A 20229-nucleotide genomic window follows, 5' to 3' on the forward strand; every position below is an offset into this window, starting at 1 on the left:
AAGGACGAACAGTCCTGATCATGAAGGACCCCCAGAAGGGAACAATCCCATCCAACTACCGGCCAATAATCTGCCTCTGCTCAACATGGAAGCTCCTCTGTTGATCCTGTACTGAGTGCTTCTTCTTGTGCTGCCATGATTATTGCTTCTGTGCTGTCCTTCAGTCCAGCCTTTTCCAGCCACTGCTAGGATTTCTTGATATCAGCCACTTCTTCTATTTGTCTGTGGTACATGCCGTGCAGCGGCTTGTCCCTCCATGAAGGTTCTTCATCTTCCTTGTCCTCACCCTTGGGTTTCTGCTGCCTGAGGTATTCACTAAGCCCTCCATCTTTAGGGGCCATCTTCCTGATGTACTCCTGGATCTTTGTCGTTTCATCCTGGACAGTGGTCTTGACACTCACTAGCCCTCGTCCTCCCTCGCTACGCTTGGTGTCCAGTCTCAGGGTGCTGGATTTGGGGTGAAACATGCATTGTGAGGAGCTTTCTTGTCTTGATGTCAGTAGCCTCTATCTCCTCCTTTGGCCAGTTTATTATACCAGTGGGGTATCTGATGACTGGCGACTGTATGTGTTTATGGCTCAGATCTTGTTTTTCCCATTCAGGTGACTTTTCAGGACCTGCCTTAAGCCTCATCTCTGTAGGTATTTGGCTGTGGCGGACTTCCTTGCTGCCTCCTCATGGTTTCCGTTGGCTTCCAGACCTCCACAGCCCCATTGAGTTCTTGATGAAAGCTATTAGTGTCCTGTTGATCTTGTACATTTGTTTGTATGTATGTATGTATAATTTAATTACTGTCTACATTTATTTATTTGCTTTATTTTTTCTGCATTTAATCAGATGCTTATCTATTTATTGAACATTTATTTATTTCTGTATTTATTTCTTAATCTGTCAGGAACAGTCCTCCATACACTCTCTATCAGGTCTGGTCACTAGACTGCCGGGGGATTTCCCATGATGCACTGAGTTCCTCTCTCCTCTACTTTCTCTCCCTCTGTATGCAACCTCATCCCATTATTGCATGTTACTAACACAACTTCTCCCCTTTCTGGTAGTCTTGTGCTTTCTCATCCCTCTCCTCTCTCCTCCTATCACTTCCTGCAGGTGTTTCTGGCTCTGGAGCTGTGGAGTCTGGATCTGTGGTTGCGGGTCACCTGCTGCCCTCTGCTGCAACAACTATTGTTACTAATCCTATTGTTATTATTGTTATTATAATCATTAACATTACGACTGTTATCATTAACACTACTATAAATATCTGTACCATTTTTCATTTAGTCATTAGCAACATCACCTTTACTGTCTGTACCTCTGTGTGTATATTATGTAGGCTGCCTCCCTCCCCTCTCTCTCTCCTTCCATCTCTCTCTCTCTCTCTCTCTCTCCTTCACCCCAACTGGTCGAGGCAGATGGCCGCCCACCCTGAGCCATGGTTCTGCTCGAGGTTTCTGCCTCTTAAAAGGAAGTTTTTCCTTGCCTCTGTCGCCTAGTGCTGCTCTTGGTGGGAATTATTGGGCTTCTGTAAATAGCATCATAGAGTACGGTCTAGACCTGCTCTTTTATGAAAAGCGCTGTGAGATAACTGTTTTTTTGGTGCTATATAAATAAAATTGAATTGAACTGAATTGAATTTCCATGAGTCTGTTTTGAAGTGGTTTTGGAGCAGCTGCACTTACAGCCTGTCTACACAGGCTGCCTTTCAGCTGCGTTTTTCAGTCGTCTGTCTGAGAGAACAGATACACTTCTATTTTAACCAGTCCACGTATCTACACAGGCTCGGGCTTTACTTAAAGAATTTTAGAATTTATGCTGTAAGTATATTTTCTGTGTAACAACAGTGATTGTGGTTTGTGTTCTGAGTGCTCCCCAAATTCAGGTGACCTACACTCAATAAAGTATATCTTCTTCTAATACTGTTCCTGTACGCATCGTGACAGAGGGCTGAAGGCTCTGCTGCTCTGCTACATGAAGTGTAGACATTGTGTAGCCTCAGCTGTGCTTTGAGCATGCTATGTTGCCATATGTACGTTAATCTCAAGGTTCAGCTGAGGCTGGAAGGAATTCAGTCTTTAGTTTTGTAGTACAGACATCTTTGCCTGGACAAGTGGAAATCCATCCAGTATTAGTTAAGATGTTTCACTCTGGATATTTATAAGTCACTTAAACCACACGACTAGCACATTAACCCAAAATGACATCAAGTCAACATTGTTGTTCTGTGTTTCAGCAGATGATCCTAGCCATCAGAAACCATCTATTTTCAGTGTAGTTGGTTTTGGCTGCAAACCTGGCGGTCTCTCTGTGGGAACATACCAACTGTGACTCTCATTCGTTCTGTTTCCCTTTTTTCTCTCCATCTGCCTCTCTCTCCTCTTTCACTTCATCTCTGAAATCTCTTCACTTCCATTCAATGCGCTTTATATGTCAAGGACAGTGGCGCCAACGTTTCTCTCTCCTTTCAACGTGTTCTTATTGATTCTGTCTTTGTTCCTTTTTCATCCACTTTATTCTATGACTCACCAGTGTCACTGTGGAATCACACGGCACGCAGGAAGAGATATATTTCAGAAGTAATTGTTTACCTTTGTTCCTCTTCAGCTTCTGTGCGATAAAAGCACTTCAAAAGCAGGGAATCACATTCTTGTAGGTGATTCTGATGTTCTTAATCTACATATAAAGTATGCTAGCGTTGCATGTACTTATGCAGAGTGAGACAAAGCAATTTTAGCATTGTGAAAGTTTGCCTAATCGTTTTTTTTCTTTTGAATGCAGCCTTGTTTAAATATGCAATTTTCGGTTTTCATTCCCCTCATGGGTGTCCTTTTAGCAACATAACAAGGCATCGGAAACTTTTATTTATTTTCATCAGAGGGAAAACAAAAAGATCTGCAGCCACCTTCTCATCACACACACACACACACACACACAAACAAATGTTTTACAATAGTCAGTCATGCTTCCTGCAGGAGTTTGTTTGCTTATGTGTCTTTTTTGTCTGTGCATTCGTTTTTGAGGTGTGTTTGAGGTGCAGCAGGTCTGTTTATCATGCACCTCTTATATGAGGCACATACCGACAAAGTAAGGGAAATTCTGCAACCTTTAAGCATCATATGTGAAGTTCATATAGCGAGTTCTCTTAGAAAAGCTATTTTAACAGTCCCGAAAATACAGCTGTGGTGATTTAAAAGCTGTGTCACAGATTTGAGGTCTGGTGTCATCAATATATTGACCATGACTGCTGGTAATTTTAGGGGAGTTGAGAAAAATAACCTTTGCAGATGCGTGAAATTGCTTAAACGGAACGGAGTAGCACAGAATCCTGAAGCTGGAGAAATATAATCTACTGATCAACAGCTGCAGGACACACACACACCTGTGGCTACCTGGGTTTTGTGGACTTCTGGTATTTATTAAGAAATATGCGTAAAAGCCAGGGCATGTGAAATTAAAATTCTTTTACATTGATGTTGTGCTCCAATTTAATTGTCTCCATCTTTTTAATTCCAGTCGAGTGCTGATTATTATCCACCAGGTTTTAGTCGTATTTGCAAGTATTGGATGGTTTTGACATTTATACTGACACTGGTCCTTCTGGTGTACTAGTCTACATCACATTCACCCGCATTCACATTCATAGTGAGCACTTTGGGGTTCAGTATCTTGCTCAAGGACACTTCGACATGCAGGCTGAAGGAAGCCTGAGCCTCCTGAGCCACAGCCCCATGATGCGGAAATATTTTACTAATCTACCCAGTAGTATACAAAGTTCCTCAAATTGGCTCCACACCATTACAATGCAATTATAGGTATTTTTGTTAGTGATAAAAACAGAATATAATATTCTAAAATAATATGACACTGTGAATGGAGCCATTCTGCATACTTTAAATACAGTGTGACAATACAATTTTGTAGGCCATGGTATCTTTGTACTCTTACTTAAATGATCTGAGTACTTCCTCCACCGCTGCTATTTTGACTGCTATTTGTAAAAAACTGAATGTATCTGTAACCATTGTTGTGTTTGGCTAGAGCTGACACTGATGATGGCCTGATGACAGAATGATGCATACAGTATGATGGTTTAAAGTGTATATGACGTGTATCCCTGTTTGGCTCCTGATGAAGGTGTAAGCAGAAATGAGCTTTGAGCAAAATGGTGTCTGAAGAAGACGTCTATGATCCTCTTCCTTCAAACTGAACTTGTTTTTGCAAACTGAAGACTATTAACAAACCACCTTAACACTACAATGCCACTGTCCAACTTTGAAATGCTGCAATGATTAAACCTGATCAGCTTTGTACCTGCAAGCTTCTTCCAGTTACTTTGCACGCAAAAATGGCAGCATTGATCAAACAAAACCGCTCCTGTGCCTTCAACCTTGAAATACCCCTCTGAAATGTGTGCATGTGTCAAATGTTACTTCTCCGACATTTTCCTGCACTCTCCTGTTACCACTTTGACATAATAAAAATGGTAATGTGAAGAAAATATACTTAAATACAGAGGATCATATGATTCTGAATGGTACGCACTGTTGTTTTTCCACTTCAAAGATGGTGAAGAGGAATTGTTCTGCTACCACATAATCTGATATATGAAAGAATAACATTAGAGCAGTTTAATAGATATGGTCTTGTGATTCAATAATTTCCTTCCTGCAGATCAAAACAGTATTATCTTATCTCATATTAATATTGGTGTATAGTTTATAATAAATATAGTATAAGTTTAGAATATCGAATACTCCCACTTTGTACTGTGACTGTCAGTAGCTCACTGAGAACATGTGTTGACTAATCTATCTCCCTGACTAACATCTAAACTGTGACATTCAAATAAATCCTTAAGGAATCAGAAAATAGATTTTGTTTATGTTTTAATTGATCACACTCAGGTAAAACAACCATTCCACAGACTGAAACAAGCTTCTGTAATCGCAGTGTTACACAAAACAAGACAAATGCCCACGAAGCGGGACATTTAATATCCATTATCAGTTTGTTATCTGAAAACTTTCCATGCTTTTTAAAGGATGTAAAAAAGCTGTAATTTCACAACAGCAATGCACAAAACATGCAGACACGTCTCTTAACGAGACTCACAATGTGTGCTGAACAAAGAGTTTGTGTGACAAACAAACATCTAAATGATGCAGTCCTGCTCCTGATCCAGTCTTCGGTACCTGAATTTTCTTTTTAGGTTTTGGTTGTGTTTTTTCTCTGGAAAGGCATGAGGAGCTTGTGTGCTCGGAGTCTGAATTTCTGATCCCTCACACTGTAAATTATGACATTCCAGCAACTGTTGGTGGTCAAAATCCAGAAGGCGAAAAAAGAAAAGTTGCACCATTTATTCCCCAAAACGTTCCCGACCACAAAGACGGCGATGGGGGTGAACGACGCAGTAAACGCCACAGTCAACGTCCCAATAGTTTTGGCCGCTTTGATGTCAGAGAAAGTAGGTTTGGTGGTGCTTTGGCTTTCTGTCTCGGCCAGGTGTTTCCTGCGTTTTGAATGCTGTCTGATGCTGGACAGAGAGATGATGTTAATGACCACAGTTCCACCGAGGAGGGTGAAGTCAAACGCGGGGAAGAGAAGGAGGATGTTCCAGGCCTGGCTGGGGAACTCGCCGATGGTTCCCAGTGCGTAATTACACATCCGGCTGCAGGAGTTGTACTCCAGAGCGATCTCACTGCTAAAAACCATCGGAGACACTGCCAAGAAGAAACTCCCCACCCAGGAGAGGACGATAAGGATCGTGGTCCTTTTACGTGTAATCACAGAGTCTTTGTGCAGAGGCCTCAACACGGCGATGCTCCTCTCGATTGTCAGCAGGAAAATGGTTGTGATGGAGACCAAGGTGCACCCCGCAAAGATGGGGCCGATGATGTTGCACGGGTGGAAACTCACCGACTGCGAGTTGTATGAAGTCCACTCCGGTGCCGAGTCGGTCACCATGAGATAGACCTCGGCGTAGACGGACAACGGCACCACGAATATCCCAACCGCCAGATCAGCCACAGCGAGTGACGCCTTCAGGTAGCCCTGCGGCGTGTGGAAGTGTTTAGTCCCGAGAACCACAGCCAGAGTCACCAAGTTCCCAAACAAGATCGCGAAGATGAGCAGCACCATGAAGAGCACCATGAGGATTTTGTTGGCCAGTGTACAGCAGCACACGGTGCAGTGTGCCGGTTCAGTTCTGTCCAACATGGTCGGAGTGCTGGTGTCAATCATAGGATAAACTGTCGCTGCAACATTCACTTCATGACCTAAAATTAAAACAAACAGAGGAACATGTCGTGTCAGAGTTGCAAAAACTGGTCAGTTAAATTGTTAGGTTGACCTACACAAAAAAAGTGCATATATGAAAACATCTCTAGAGTTGCTCCTCCAGTTTTGGAGTGACATTAAAACTCTCCTGGTTGAATCATCAGCATAAAAGATGAAGAAATGTGTTAGAAAATTTCTTGTTTATTGATAAAAAAGTCAAAGGTATGAGCCTGTTGATGCAAAGACGAAAAGAGAGACGTCAACTCCCATGGTGCATTTCAGTAAGAAACATTCAATCTCAGAGCTTTGAATTCGGTTGCATGCACTACTAAGGGCAAATGAAGGCTTACAATAAAAAAAAAAAGAGACTGTCGTCACCAGAAAAAACATATAGGTTTGTTTGTACAAGCACATTATTACAACCCATATTAATGTTTGTTGTGGCTGCAACCTCTAGTGGGCATACAAAAATAGCAAAGGAGCAAGAAAGTCCATGTAAGGAGGTAGCATGGGGTGGTGGATGGGTCAAACCCAGGACTTTCACTCAGGAGAAGGGCGTTCGAGTCTCATGTGAAGCCAAGTAAATTATTTCTGATTTCTTACTTCAACCCAAACCTCAATGTTTTCCTAAACCTAACCAAGTAGTTTTATTACTTAAACCTAACAAAATGCAACCATTTCACAACATTAACCACGTGTTTAATGTCATGTGACTTACGCAACATAGTTAAGATCCGGTCGCCTGTCGCTGACCTGGTACAGGAAATGCTCAAAGGCTATGTGTCTGTTTGGGAGGCACTGACAAACAGCCTATTTTGTGAAAGGCTGGAGGACAGGTTGACAAGAAACCTAACACTACAACCACATTGTTACTCAGGATGTTGACACTGTGTTTAATGACAAATGTTTATTTTTCATTTCTGACTGATTGATTGATTGATGTTAAGGATAATTGTGTCTATCTTTTTTGTGTGTTTGTTAGCAAAGCAGACATTTTTGTCCTCTCTTAAGAAGACTGTCTAACACAAATTTATATTTTCTACTTTGTGCCCGGATCATGTGCACATCTGTCTCGCCTCTGTTACACCGACCCTCTAAAGTTAGTTTCTGTGTGTTAAGTTTTGTGAGGCCTTTGGATTCACAATTTTAAAATGCACAACTTTACCCTAAACCCTGTTCAAATTGCAGCAACTACCTACTACATAATGCTGTGTCCTGTATTGTGTATCGTCGAAATGGTTTGAGGGCTGTGTTCCTCTGCTTATTGTAGTATGTTTGTTCATCCTTACATTATTTTTGCACCTTGGTCCGTACGAAACAACATTTTATTCAGTTGTATGATTGTATGCCGAAGAACTTGACAAGTTTATCAGCTTTAACAAATTTATGCATTTCCTTATTTCGACATATTAAGGTTATGGAAATCACATGTCTATACAAAACTACAAAGTTTTCACCATAAAATACATGGTAGCAGGAAACTGGGCGTAGATGTGATTTAAGCCCAATTTCATTTGGTCATAACATTTTTTTTTTGTGAAAGCCAGCTCAGAGCTGTAGCCCCTTCATCCCCTTTTCCATATCAGCTTGCATGGCCTACACATGTACTGTGACCTCTGACATCAATACCCTGTTAATGAAAGACTTATTGTTGGCAAGCTGTAGTAGAGGTGCAGTATAACATTATGTCTATAAATCTAACAAAACTATATTGACATGGAGGTTAGCTTACTAAAACCTAAGCAACCAGGTTATTTGGTGAAAAATGACTAAATAAAGTTTCTGCAGAAGACGCACGTTCTCACGCCCATTCCCCGAAGACAACAGTGTGTCATGCTTCTGCTCTAACGTCATTGGTCACGGCGGATTGACACGATTAGCTGCTGACTTAGCAAAGTGTTGTCATCTTTGTAACAGCCCACACAGCCGGAGGAACGCAACTGGTTTGACGTGGCTTGTTGACATGCAGGCGCACTCACGTCAGGTCGGCCGGACAGCCCTGGTGCTGGATGGATGGATGGATGGGTGGATGGATGGATGGAGGGATGGGTGGATGGATGGATGGATGGAGGGATGGATACTACTTACCCCAGAAGGATAATATGACATCATAATCTGGCCGGACAGCTGTAGTAGTAAACAAAACGCAGCTGGCGCTTGCGCATCTTTAATCCGCTGCAAAGTCAAGCCGGTTCCTGGACATCTTCCTTCAGTTACACTTATCTTTAAAGTCTAATTTACGTATATTTAACTAATAGGGCGCTTATTATTAAATATACATTTGCACCCATTGGGCAGTTTTTCAAATGTCCTCAGGACATAAAGCGGGAAGGTGAAACTCTAAAAACAGACATGGTCATCAGGAAAGCCTCCAGCGCGCCCTGGAGCTCCATTTGATTTAGAAATGTTCCTTATTGTTATTTTTCAGTTAAAAAGTCAACAAGAGATTTCTTATTTAAATAAATATTTAACAAAATGTTTTCAGTTTTAAGGATTTCCATGTTCAGAAATATGTCAAAGACGCAGCTACAGGCTGTGCTGTCATTACTTATTTTGCTTTTCCGTTTCAGATGCCGTGTCCTCAAGCTTTTGTTTTCACTTTATATCCATCTACAGCGCGCAGTCATGCAGAAGCCTCCCGCATATCCAGCCAATAATCCTCAAGATGCAAAGAGGCATCACTTTCCAGCGCGCACGGATCAACGCTGTCCAGCAAGTCTGTGCGTCTTACAGGACTCACTTTAGAAAACCCGCCACAAGATTACTGCCACAGTCACTCTGTTTTACATTTTCTCAAAGGAATGCACTTATAATTTTGGCTGTTCCAGTTTAGGGGAACCACACAGACCTTCTGGGTTTTTGCGCGCTTCCAGCTTCTCTGGAAAATAACTGTTTCCCGACATTATAGAATGATAGCTCATCCACTCACTCATGTTTTCATGTTTAGATAATATTGAATATAACAGGCAACTCTACTCACTTTCAGGTCTCAACTCCCTTCAAGACGCAGAATCGAGCCGTCCGTGAAGCAACATTTCCCAGGTGGATATCCACACAGCGGGTTTCCCACCGCAGTTTAAAACATCCCGCAGTACTCAAGATAATCAAAGAATCCAAGGTCAGAATCAGAAAACTCACTTTCCAGTGTGCTGATCGGGAAGATGTGTCCGCGCCACCAGGTGCTGCGCTCTGGTCCGCGCTGCTCCGGAGACAGGGTTAAAGTGTCTCCTCCGGCTGGTTTCTCCATTGGCTGAGGATGTCGATGACAGAGACCCCCCCCACACACACACACACACACACACATACACACACTCCCGCACATCAGAAGGTGAGGACAGTCTTGTCCTCGGCTAAAGAAGAATTTCCCATCATTACCCTGGTATCTAAAATAGTACCGAATTTCCTCTTTTCAGTGTTCACTGATTCTTCGGCCACTGCAGCCTGAGTCATTGCTACAGCCTGAAAATAAGTATCACCTGGCCACTTCTAGTTAGACATGAGAAACTCACACTCATTTTCTTTTCTGTCACATTTATTTTTTTGACAGTTCATTGTTGCAAAGCCGGATTACCAAGCAGGCAAAGTGGGTAACTTTCCCCAAAACTGTAGAGACCCTGAAAATCCAGACTTAGCCTATGTTTGTATAATTTCAGTAAAATTACTAGTTTGTGCAAGACGTTTTGTAATCTGTGGCTAACACACCGGTGGAAACGAGGGGAGAGGAGTTTGTAGTGTATGTAGAGGAGCTGCTAGCAAGATTTATTTGCTAAAGTTACACAAATCTCCTCTCTCCAACAAGGGGCCTTTCTCATTTCCCAAATTTGTGCCTCCTTGAAGAAACTCTCAGTTCCTAAATGTGCCTTGAGGAGCAAGGATTGAGGAGGTACAAATTTGGGAAAAGAGAAAGGCCCTATGACTCTCGTTTCCACCGGCGTCTTCCTGCAACAACTTGCCTCTCACAAGACTTCAAAAACGAGAATTGTCCTCGAGCGGGACTTCAGTTGCAACAAAAGGGGCCACCTGGTATAATGGTCTGAGCCTGCTGCTGGCGAAAAAAAGTATGCCATTTTGATGGGCACAATTAACCTGAACGTATACGTTGCAGGCGCTGTAGCCGGTTCAGCTGCTGTCTGAAGCATCTACTGCACAGATTCAAAAAATTTTGTTATAGGAAAATCATACTGATCGTAAACTTTGATGTATGCACGATAAAAGCAAAGTATCAAATGGCATGATAAAGACCTTAAGGGGGGGTCCTGCTTTGTTACCTGATCTTGAGTCCCTGTATTGAGAGGGGCCCTGTTTATGTGGTTTATGCTGAAATTAGGAACATGCAACAGCATGACTTAATCAAATCATTACACAGCAAATGTGGAAAGAGATGAACCCTAGCACAGGGTGTGGTTGATCCAGACATGTATAATCGTAGAGATAGAGAAAGAGAAATGTGACCATCAGACCTTTAGGCCTCGTTTTCTGTCCTGATGAGGAATTTGATTTCTGCACAAAATACCTTATCCATATGGTAAATGTATTGCTTTTATCCAAAGTGCTTTCCATTCACATACTCACACTCTGATGACGTAGCCCTGTCTCCTATAAATTATGTTTATATTGTACTAAGTTGTTTTTCCATTCCAGACTCTGGGGGACTCCCATCTGTGTTTAGGTTTAGGCAACAAAAGCACTTTGGTTAAGTTTATAGAAAGGGTTGACACATTGGGTCGAAAGTCACCAAAACCACAATCTTTCACTAATCATATAAAGTGCTGTGAGTTCCAAAACATAACCTTAAACAAGTTTAATAATGCAGTCCTCACTACAAGCAGCTATTGTATATCAGATATTGCAACGAGCAGGTGAGAGGAGATCGTTTGTCACTTGGTAACAAGTTTGAAATTAGGTTTGTGATATGCAAATGTTCAACCACATTATAAAACTCCAAAAGGATAATCAAACACCGCAGCCTTCTTATGAAGTTATAATTTTAATATTTTTATTTATTGATCAATCAGGGAGCAATAAAAGAAGAAACTGTAACATTCCACCATTTTAAAACTTCACAGGTTCTGTTTCTTCAGTAAATACTTGTGAACGTCTGTTCCCCTTTTGCAAATCTATACTGGAGCTGCCTGCAACTTTGTGGACTGTAAATAGTTTTTTTCAATTGTTGATCTATCTGTTATCTCTAATATTCATAAAAAACCTTCACTAAAGACGAAGAAAAGTGGCAGATCTTAGCAACTGGGAAGTTGGAACCAGAGGATATTTAGGATTTTGCTTTTTTTTTTTCAGTTCAACATAATTGTTTGTATCTAGGTCTTCCTGTAATGCAACTATCTCGTGACTCACTCAACTAATCTATTGATCATAAACCTTCTGCATTGTCTTTGTCTTTTATATTGTTTTACGTAATTTTTGCAACATCTATTCAGTGCATGTTTAGTTGTTAGTTGTTGCTTATTTTTCTCATCAATGCAGTTATCCACTGATACATATAATATATATAATAATTAGGGATGCACCGATACCACTTTTTTTCAGACCAAGTTCAAGTACTTACTTTTGGGTACTTGCCGATACTGAGTACCGATATGAGTACTTAATAATACCATTACAGTTCTTACAATTTGTTAGTTTTATTTGCATGTTTTGTTCTTACCTGACTGTAACAAATACATCTTGATGCAGTTGCTGTCATTTTAACATTCAACTTTTCCTGAAGAAACACGGCATTTTCTGCTACCCATTTCACATAAATTTAACTTCTGTTTTTATTCTTTCTGTTCAACTGTTGAAGAACAAATGAAAGGACACTGTATGTTATCATATGTAAGTGCTGTCTGTGAGCATTAAGTCCTTTTGGAATGCCCCACGTCTGGAGCATATTATCAAACGCACCTGCTATGGCTTGGCCAGTGTGCGAACCCCGAAAATGCTTTGCTTGTAGAACGACTCTCTGTGCAGTAAATTCTCCATCAATCCACTGCGCAGTTAAACTGATGAGAGACATTGGGCTGACACTGCTAGTCCAAATATCAGTGGTGAAGCTGAAGGCCGAGATGTCCTGCAACAGGTTGCTGATATGCTTTTTTACAAAGTCATGCAGCTTCGGTAATGCAGTGTCTGTGATGTGGTGACGGCTGGGAATTTCATACTTTGGCTCAAGTACGCTAAGAAGACGACGTAAGCCAGTATTATCTACAACTGACAACGGCTGGTCATCAAGAGCAATGAACTGGGTAAGAGCTTCTGTTATTTTTACCGCCCGTGGGTTGTCTCTGGACATTTTCTCTCTCTTCTCCAGAGTTTCTCCAACGTTGGTTGTCGTAAGTTAGTTTCCCGCTGCTAGCATTGGCAAACTCCTTGAACTCTGTGGTATGTTGGTTCTTTAGATGTTTAATCAAATTGCTTGTGCTAAAGGAACTATTTTTCACCCCTCCTCTCGACAATCTAGCAGAGCATATTTTGCAGTCTGCTCTAGTTTTGTCATCGTCACTTATTGTAAAGAATCTCCAAACGGCTGACATTGCTTCTCTTCCGACGTTACCTGCTCATCTGAGGAGACGTTAACGTTAGCTCACACGAAAGGCTACGTTGCCGTAAAAGGGTATCGAGTGCTGTTGTATCGGAGTAATTCTACAAGTACGAGTACATGAGCGCTGTATCGGGTCGAGACCTGAGTACTGGTATCGGTATCGGTGCATCCCTAATAATAATAATACATTTTATTTGCAGGATTCCTTTTTAAACACTCAAGGTCATCTTACATTCCAGTGGTCCTACAAAGGTGAAATTAAAGTGCATAATACAAACAGTACAAATAGAAAAAAAAAGTCATTGTCATGTTTTGGGGGGGGTTGGTTGTTTATTTTTCCCTCTTTGTCATGTTTTTCCCATTTCCTTGTGTGTTTATCACTTCCTGCGTCTAGCTTTGTTTCATGTTTAGTCTGATTAGTCCTGATGTCTCTCACCTGTGTTCAATTACCCTGGCCCCTCGGTAGCTCCATATCGATTTGATTGTTCCTTTTGTTCTTGTTGGTTCATTCGTTCTTGTTGTCAAGTGTCTTCCCTGTTTTTGGACTACCCTGTGATATTGTGGATTTCAGTGTGGAGGTACCCAACCTGGGTGGATTTCGGATTTTGGAGTGGGGTCAGGTAATCAGGTATTGCCAGGGTCGCAGTATGGGGGGGAAAGTTTGGACAATTCCAAGGGCCCCTGACTGACAGGAGCCCCAAAAAATAGGTAAGAACTAATATCAAACTATATTATATTAAATATTACATAAACCATCATTAAGTATTCAAATATTATAATAAAATGAATGATCTATTTGTTTTTGTCAGTAAAAGTTAAAAATCCCCATTGACCAAAAAGTAAACCTCCATACTGACCGACCACCCCCCTGTATCTGCATGAAATAATTTGGTCCTGCCTTAGCGCACTCATCAGTGACGGTGTTTAGATGCAGTCAGTAGATGCGCCAGAACAGTAATCACGATGTTGCCTAGTAAACCAAAATCTGGTTTTCCAAAAAGGAAAGAGAGAAAAGACAAAGAAAAGGATGTTAATCTGTAACCCAGTTTTTCCCCAAGAAAGGTGGGCAGCCTTTAGTCTGTGAGTGGTGTTAACCTGTTGGCTTAATGTCCACAGTGAAATAAGCTAGCTAGCTACAGACTAGTGTTAGCCTACATTTCATCAACATTTAATCAGTGCAGGGAAACGTTTAGCAAGATATTCATATTAAATCATTGTCCCTGCCCTTTAAGCAGACTAACAACAGATGAGTCAGCAGCAGCCCAGTCTCCCCATAACTGTAGCCTCCCTGTCCCCGTGAAGAAGGGGAGCAACATTGTGTTAATGCCAGGGAGTCTGTGGGGATTTCTCTGTGTCTCTTGCTCTTTTTACCGTAACAAAAATGACAGAAATTACACAAATTATTTTCTCACATAATGATCATTATGAAATAGTGGAAACAGTGAGTAGCTTACCTCAGCCTGCATGTAAGTTACAGACAATATTAAAGTAATCCAGTTCATTTAGATTGAATTATGGCCGTTAAATGTTAATGTTAAGAGAATTTTATCTCTTAATTTTACAATAAAAATACATTGAGACTGTTGAAGATTCCCCTGAGGACATTTTTTATGGTAGCTTTTAATCTTGTAACAAATGGTGAACTGCATACTTTATGCAGACATGCATGTACAAATCACCAGCAGTAAATATTGTGCAGTACTAGTATTGAATTACTAGAAGCAAGACAGTAGCAAGCCTTTAATTAGAGTTGTGTAAAGCTTTTGATGGGACAGTTAGGTCCTAGAGATGCGGTGACAAGGGCTGCGCAGAGGGAGCCAGTGAAGTTTGATGGGAGAAGGTGTGATATGTTTCTTGCTGCAGAGTTATGAACCAGTTGGAGTCGATTGATGAGTTTGGTGGGGAACCCGGTATAGTCTAGGCGGAAAGTGAGAAAGGCATGGATGAGAGTTTCAGTGCTGGAGTGTGAAAAGAGAGGGTCGAAGTCTTTGAGATATTGCGGAGGTTGAAAAAAGGTGATTAAAAGGTGTTATCCAGGCTGAGAGGGCTTTACTTTTGATGTCAGAATGACCGGGAAATCTTCAGTAGTGATAATGTGGACTTGCTGTTGGGTTTAAAGAGGTTCATATTCATCCAGCTCCTGATGACTTGAAGGCAGCTAATGGGGGAGATGGGAGGGAGGGAGGGGGTTTGGTGGAGAGGTAGAGTTGGGTGTCATCAGCATAGCAATGAAAGTTGATGACGTGGAATCGCATGTTGCTATATGTGTGTACTGTATGATGAAAGTGGCCTCTTTCCGAAAATTCAATTCAAATCTGATTTAGGATAAAAACATCTGAATTCTGGTGACTTTTGAACCCACTGACAATTATAACACCCACCTCTTTGAGTCTAGTAACACCCCAACAGCACAGACTACTTTTGTAGAGCTCATCCTGTCCAGTCTTTAGCTTTTGTTTTCCCTCTGACTCTCCTTCTTCTTTAAACTTGAAAACACCCTTTTATTTCCTGTCTTTCAGGAAGCTTCAGAAACCCTCTGACTACAGCGCCGTAGTAAACACTGCTTGTGTAGTGTAATAGTATCATTTATCTGCAGGTTTTGCTCCAATCCCGTACTGGCAGCCGTGGACATGACATAACAAAAACATAATCCCGTGCTTCTCAGTGTGTGGTGGGTAATCCTTAATCCGGAGGTCACAGCGGGCGGCTTCAGTCCAATGCTTCAGATCACAGCATTTTGAGTTTGCTCCTGGAGCCTAGATCAGCCGAATGGCAACACGAAACTTCTATAACATAATTCCCTCTCCTCTTATAACTTCCACTTCTCTATCATATAAAGATTAAAGAGGAATTCCACCTATTTTAAAACTTCATATCATTGTTTCTGTTTCTTGAGTGAAAGCTTGTCAATGTCCTTCCTCCTTTTACAAATCTATAAACTGAAGAAAGAAACCATTGAACTTGGTGACATCCAATAAGTAGCCTTAAAGTGAAGATATTACTTCCATTACAATTATGCAGTACTCTCTTTTTAAGAAATACTTTTTATTACATTTTTTGTTTTAACTCCTGTCATGTTACCCTATTGTTTTGTACTTTATTACTGATGCCAGAAGATTTATTGCCACAGTTTTATCCTCCAGCTTCTTTTGTCGGTCATCCTGCTGTCATTCCCCACCTGTCCTCCAGTTTTCCTCAACAGGTTTCCCACCATCTGATCCGTCTCCAGCTTGCACACCAGTGGCCGTATTACAGAAAGTTCCTATCTTAAGTCTTAAGCTGAGACAGGAAGAGTCTAAGATAGGATTTTTACAGAAGCAAATCCTAACTAACATTAGGAATCCTATCTTATCTTACTTCATACCATCTTATCTCAGGGTAGGAAATCCTAAATACACAATCCAACATCTTCTTCGTCTGTTACCTAGCAACCGATGCAGCTTTTCTCATCTCGCAAGCCAAACGGCTTTTCATCACTGTTTTTTAATGAAACAAACTGAAAAATGGAGCTAAGTCAGATGACTTAGAGGTTTTGGTAATCTCCGTCGAGAAATCCAAATTCACATAATGGTTAACTCTGGAGATTAAAGATAGAGAGTGGGCTAAAATAGCGGAATAGTCACCGCCGCATATCTGGCATCCAGCAAAGTGTTGATGCTGTCAAAAAGAAAATAAGTCCATTGACAAGTGATCTGAAGAGAAAGGCAACTGCTGTGTCCAGAGAGCAGAGGAAACCCGGTGGTGGCTCCTCCTGTGCTCCCTCACTGACCCCGGCAGAAACCCGGCGTTGGGGAAAGTTAATAATGATGGTAAAAAAAATAATAATAATAATAAAGGCTGCAGTCTAACGTCATCATCTTTTTCATGTATTTCTAGGCTTTAACAATCTCCTCCTATCAAAGACTTGCATTAGGATCCTTTTGTTACATCAATCCTTTACATTATGTTATATTATGAGACATTATCTGGCGTTACGTCGCCAAGTTTTACCTGTTGACATTTTGTTGATTTTGTGAAAGTAATAAAAGAGCAGCCATGCGGATTAAATGAGGTCGCAAACACTACTTGGTGGAAAAGTAAAAGTTAGGACATCTTAACAGTTATCCTAAAGTTAGGAGAGTTTATTTAAGATTTTACAAAGTTAGGATGCTTCTGTAATACACTTTTCCTATCTTAAGTTAGGAAAGGAACATTGACTTAGGAACTGTTCATCTGTAATGGCCTTATTTCTAAATCAGTTCCTAAGGCTTATTACTATTCTAAGCAGTTAAGATAGGATCTGCAGGTTAGGAACTTTGCACTTTGATATCACTGCTTTCCTGAGTAGGCTGGTCAGTGAGTGAGGGCCTTGTTTGCACAGGACATTTTATCTCTAGAAGAGTCAATGACCCCAGCAGCCCAGCAGGACCTGCTGAGAGCAATGGTTCTTGGACACTTACAACAGTGCCCTTCTGAGTAATATCCATGCCCTGTTCTTTCATTTGGTGGCCAGCTCTGACTTCATTTCCTTTACCGTATTTAGTCGCATAGTTCCCACAAAAGAAGTGTTGGATGTGCTATGAATCAGACGCACTTTGCGCTCTTGTTTCCAATTTTTCTGTCTGGTGTGGCTGAAAATATCTTTTCATCATCTGACCTGTTCTGCTCATGGTGAGGCATTATAACACTTTTCTAGTGAGGTGTTATTCTGTCTACGCTGTCTCTGTCATGTAACAGTTTTGGAGTTTTGTTTTTGTTTAGTTTGTTTATCACTTTCTGTCTCTGCGTTCTCGTTCTATGATCTTGATTATGATTTTTTTGTCAGTTCTGCATTCATTCTGTTTGTGTCTGTGTTTTTAGGGGGAATTCATTGTTTTGTGTGCTTTACTTTTCTGTCTCGTCTGAACTTTTTACTTCCTGTTTTTCTCTTTTCCTTGGTTTGAAGGTTTGCCCCTGTCATGTTTACCTAATGTGTTCCACCTGTGCCCCGTTTGTCACCTCCCTCTTTCAATTTTTATTTATGTATTTAAAAGGGACAGTGCACAGTAATGAACGCCAGTGACATAAATATGCCAGATTTTGCCAGAAGCCTATTTTTCATCTGTAGTCCCCGGTTAGTAAAAGTCAATATAAAACAGACAACACAATAAAAACAATAAAATAAATATTACATGCACCACAATATACAAACCAGTCATTATGTAACAGTACACAGGTCATGAACTACCAAAGTGAATCGTACTGTAATCTGTTCAGATGCTATGCTTACCTTATGTTATTAAACTGCTGTTTATGTAGTAACGTGCTATTCAAGCATTAAAGTGCCATTCCAAGCAATCAAGTCAATTAAATGTATTAAAGTGCTAAATCAGTGCATAAAGGTGCTGTACCTTGTGCGGGGCCACACAGCAGGGTGACACTCCAACTGTATGATCCCACAAGAAGGGGCCCCACAGAAGTGCAGAGTTATGGAGGGTCAATGTACATAGAATTCTCACAATGTGCTTATAACTCTCTGTAAACTACTCCAAACCCGGCACAAATGGCAAAAGGACAAACCAAATCTGCAGGTGAATACCATAGTGATGATTGTTGATTCCTTGCTACCAAGATCCCTGTGGCCTATAGGAAAAGTGACCCGCCTCCTACACAGCAAAGATGGCCGCATCAGGACAGCTGGGGCGAGTTCAGCACCGACAAAAGGTAGCAAAACGTTTTCTCCAACGGAAACAGTGGTTCCCTGAACACCCTGTTGTGTATGCAAGCGCACTGCATTTTCCTGCCTTTTTTACACCGTTGTGTTTACAGACTTGTCGCAGCTGATTGGGTAACACCTGTGATACGCCCACCAAACAGAAGAAAACATACCTCGAAGCCCATTGCGGAACGTTGCACAACGTTGCAAGGAAACACATCGTTCAATTCGAAAACTTTACAAACCGGTGCAAAATGTTTTGAGATTGAACTCGTCCCGGAAGTCACAGTTAAAGACAAACACTATGTTAGACCTGTGGCTCATCTGATCGTACTTCCTGCCCTACCTGATGACACCCCTTAATCATGATTGGGTATATTCTATCACATTTCTCACTAGAAATCTGGGGGGCGGCTGGAGTAAAGATCCCCAATTTATCTCTATTTTTATTAACTTCCTTTCACCCACCTCACTTCCTTTCCTTTCTTTTCTCATCACTGATTGGCTCCCGCTTTTACCTTTCATTCCTCCTCATTGATCTGATTGAGTTCACTTGTTCACACGTTATTTAAGGATTGCATACCCTTTCACTTCCACAGGGGTTCTGGTAAGAGAAGTTTAATTTACTCTTTAGTTTTATCCTATGTCCATGTCCATGTTTATGAAAAACAGAGCTTAGATGTTTATATTTCCTTATTTCCTTTAGATGGACATGTGGATTTAGTTTTCTAATCTTATGTTTGCTTTCTTTCAGATTGAACAATCTTTTTTCCCTGATTATGTTGACAAATGCAACCTTTAAATTGGAAGAAATTAAACTTTGTTCAGAGGATAGCTTCCTGGCTTACTTCTATGCATTCTGACTGATGCCCCCAATGATGATAGTAAATGTACCTTTTGAACCTCCTACTTTACACACACACACACACACACACACACACACACACACACAAATATACAAACAATTATTTTCTCACATACATACACACATACAATGCAACAACGTCAGTTCGTGATCACAGACTAGATGTCTTAAATGTAGGGTAAGTCAGACATTCCCTTACTGCAGCCGGTAACTTGTTCCAGATCTCTGTGCCACACAGTCACCTCTCATGGAAGCCCTGGTTACAGTTCTGCCACTGCCAGTTAATCATAATGTATTGACTTGTGTTCCTCAGTCTTTGTCGAATTGGTTGTTTATGTTGTGGAATACCCTGACACATTGAGTATTTCATATTTTGGTTCTTGTTTGTCTTTTCAGTTTGGACAATTGCTTATCTGTGGATTCTGGATTTTGGACTCCCCTCTCTGCTTTGATAAGTTCATCACTTTGTTAATAAACTCTGAGAAACAGTACCTGCTCTGTCTTAAGTGTCAGCATCTGAGCCCAAATCCCTTCTTCCTGTGTCTGAGCTTGGCAACCCTTTAACATCATGTGGTGTGTTTTGGAGTGAGTGAGTCAGTGAGACAGTTCACTTTGTATTGTTGTTCCGCCTTGTGGTGCCTGACGTTAATCTGACTCATCTGCACTTGACCCATCTTCCACTGATTACTGCATTCTGCACCTGCAATGATGACATTAATAGATACATCTTCTTTTTTTTCACTAAATGTTGATTACCATTTAGCATGAAGATATGCACAATTAAAAAGCACAAAAGCATAATTATTTGTAAATATTTTATTTGAAACAATAGAAAGGACAAATTTTCTAAATACCTTCCACAGAATAGCTGCGGCAATGTCT

At 41.0% G+C, this 20229-nt stretch overlaps 1 protein-coding gene across 1 annotated transcript; it reads right to left on the reverse strand.

Annotated features, from left to right (window-relative positions):
• Window positions 1-4872: 4872 nt before the first annotated feature.
• On the reverse strand, window positions 4873-9495 carry LOC119896940 (beta-2 adrenergic receptor). The gene is made up of 2 exons (XM_038710383.1): window positions 9251-9495; window positions 4873-6269 (listed from the first exon to the last, which is right to left on the reverse strand). The coding sequence occupies exon 2, from the start codon at window positions 6232-6234 to the stop codon at window positions 5200-5202; it is 1035 nt and encodes a 344-aa protein (XP_038566311.1). The 5' UTR covers window positions 6235-6269; window positions 9251-9495; the 3' UTR covers window positions 4873-5199.
• Between the last annotated feature and the right edge of the window lie 10734 nt (window positions 9496-20229).

Source organism: Micropterus salmoides, unplaced genomic scaffold (genome assembly GCF_014851395.1).
Source record: "Micropterus salmoides isolate LMB-PRFRI ecotype aquatic unplaced genomic scaffold, ASM1485139v1 Ms_hic_scaffold_11, whole genome shotgun sequence".
NCBI classification, from domain to species: domain Eukaryota; kingdom Metazoa; phylum Chordata; class Actinopteri; order Centrarchiformes; family Centrarchidae; genus Micropterus; species Micropterus salmoides.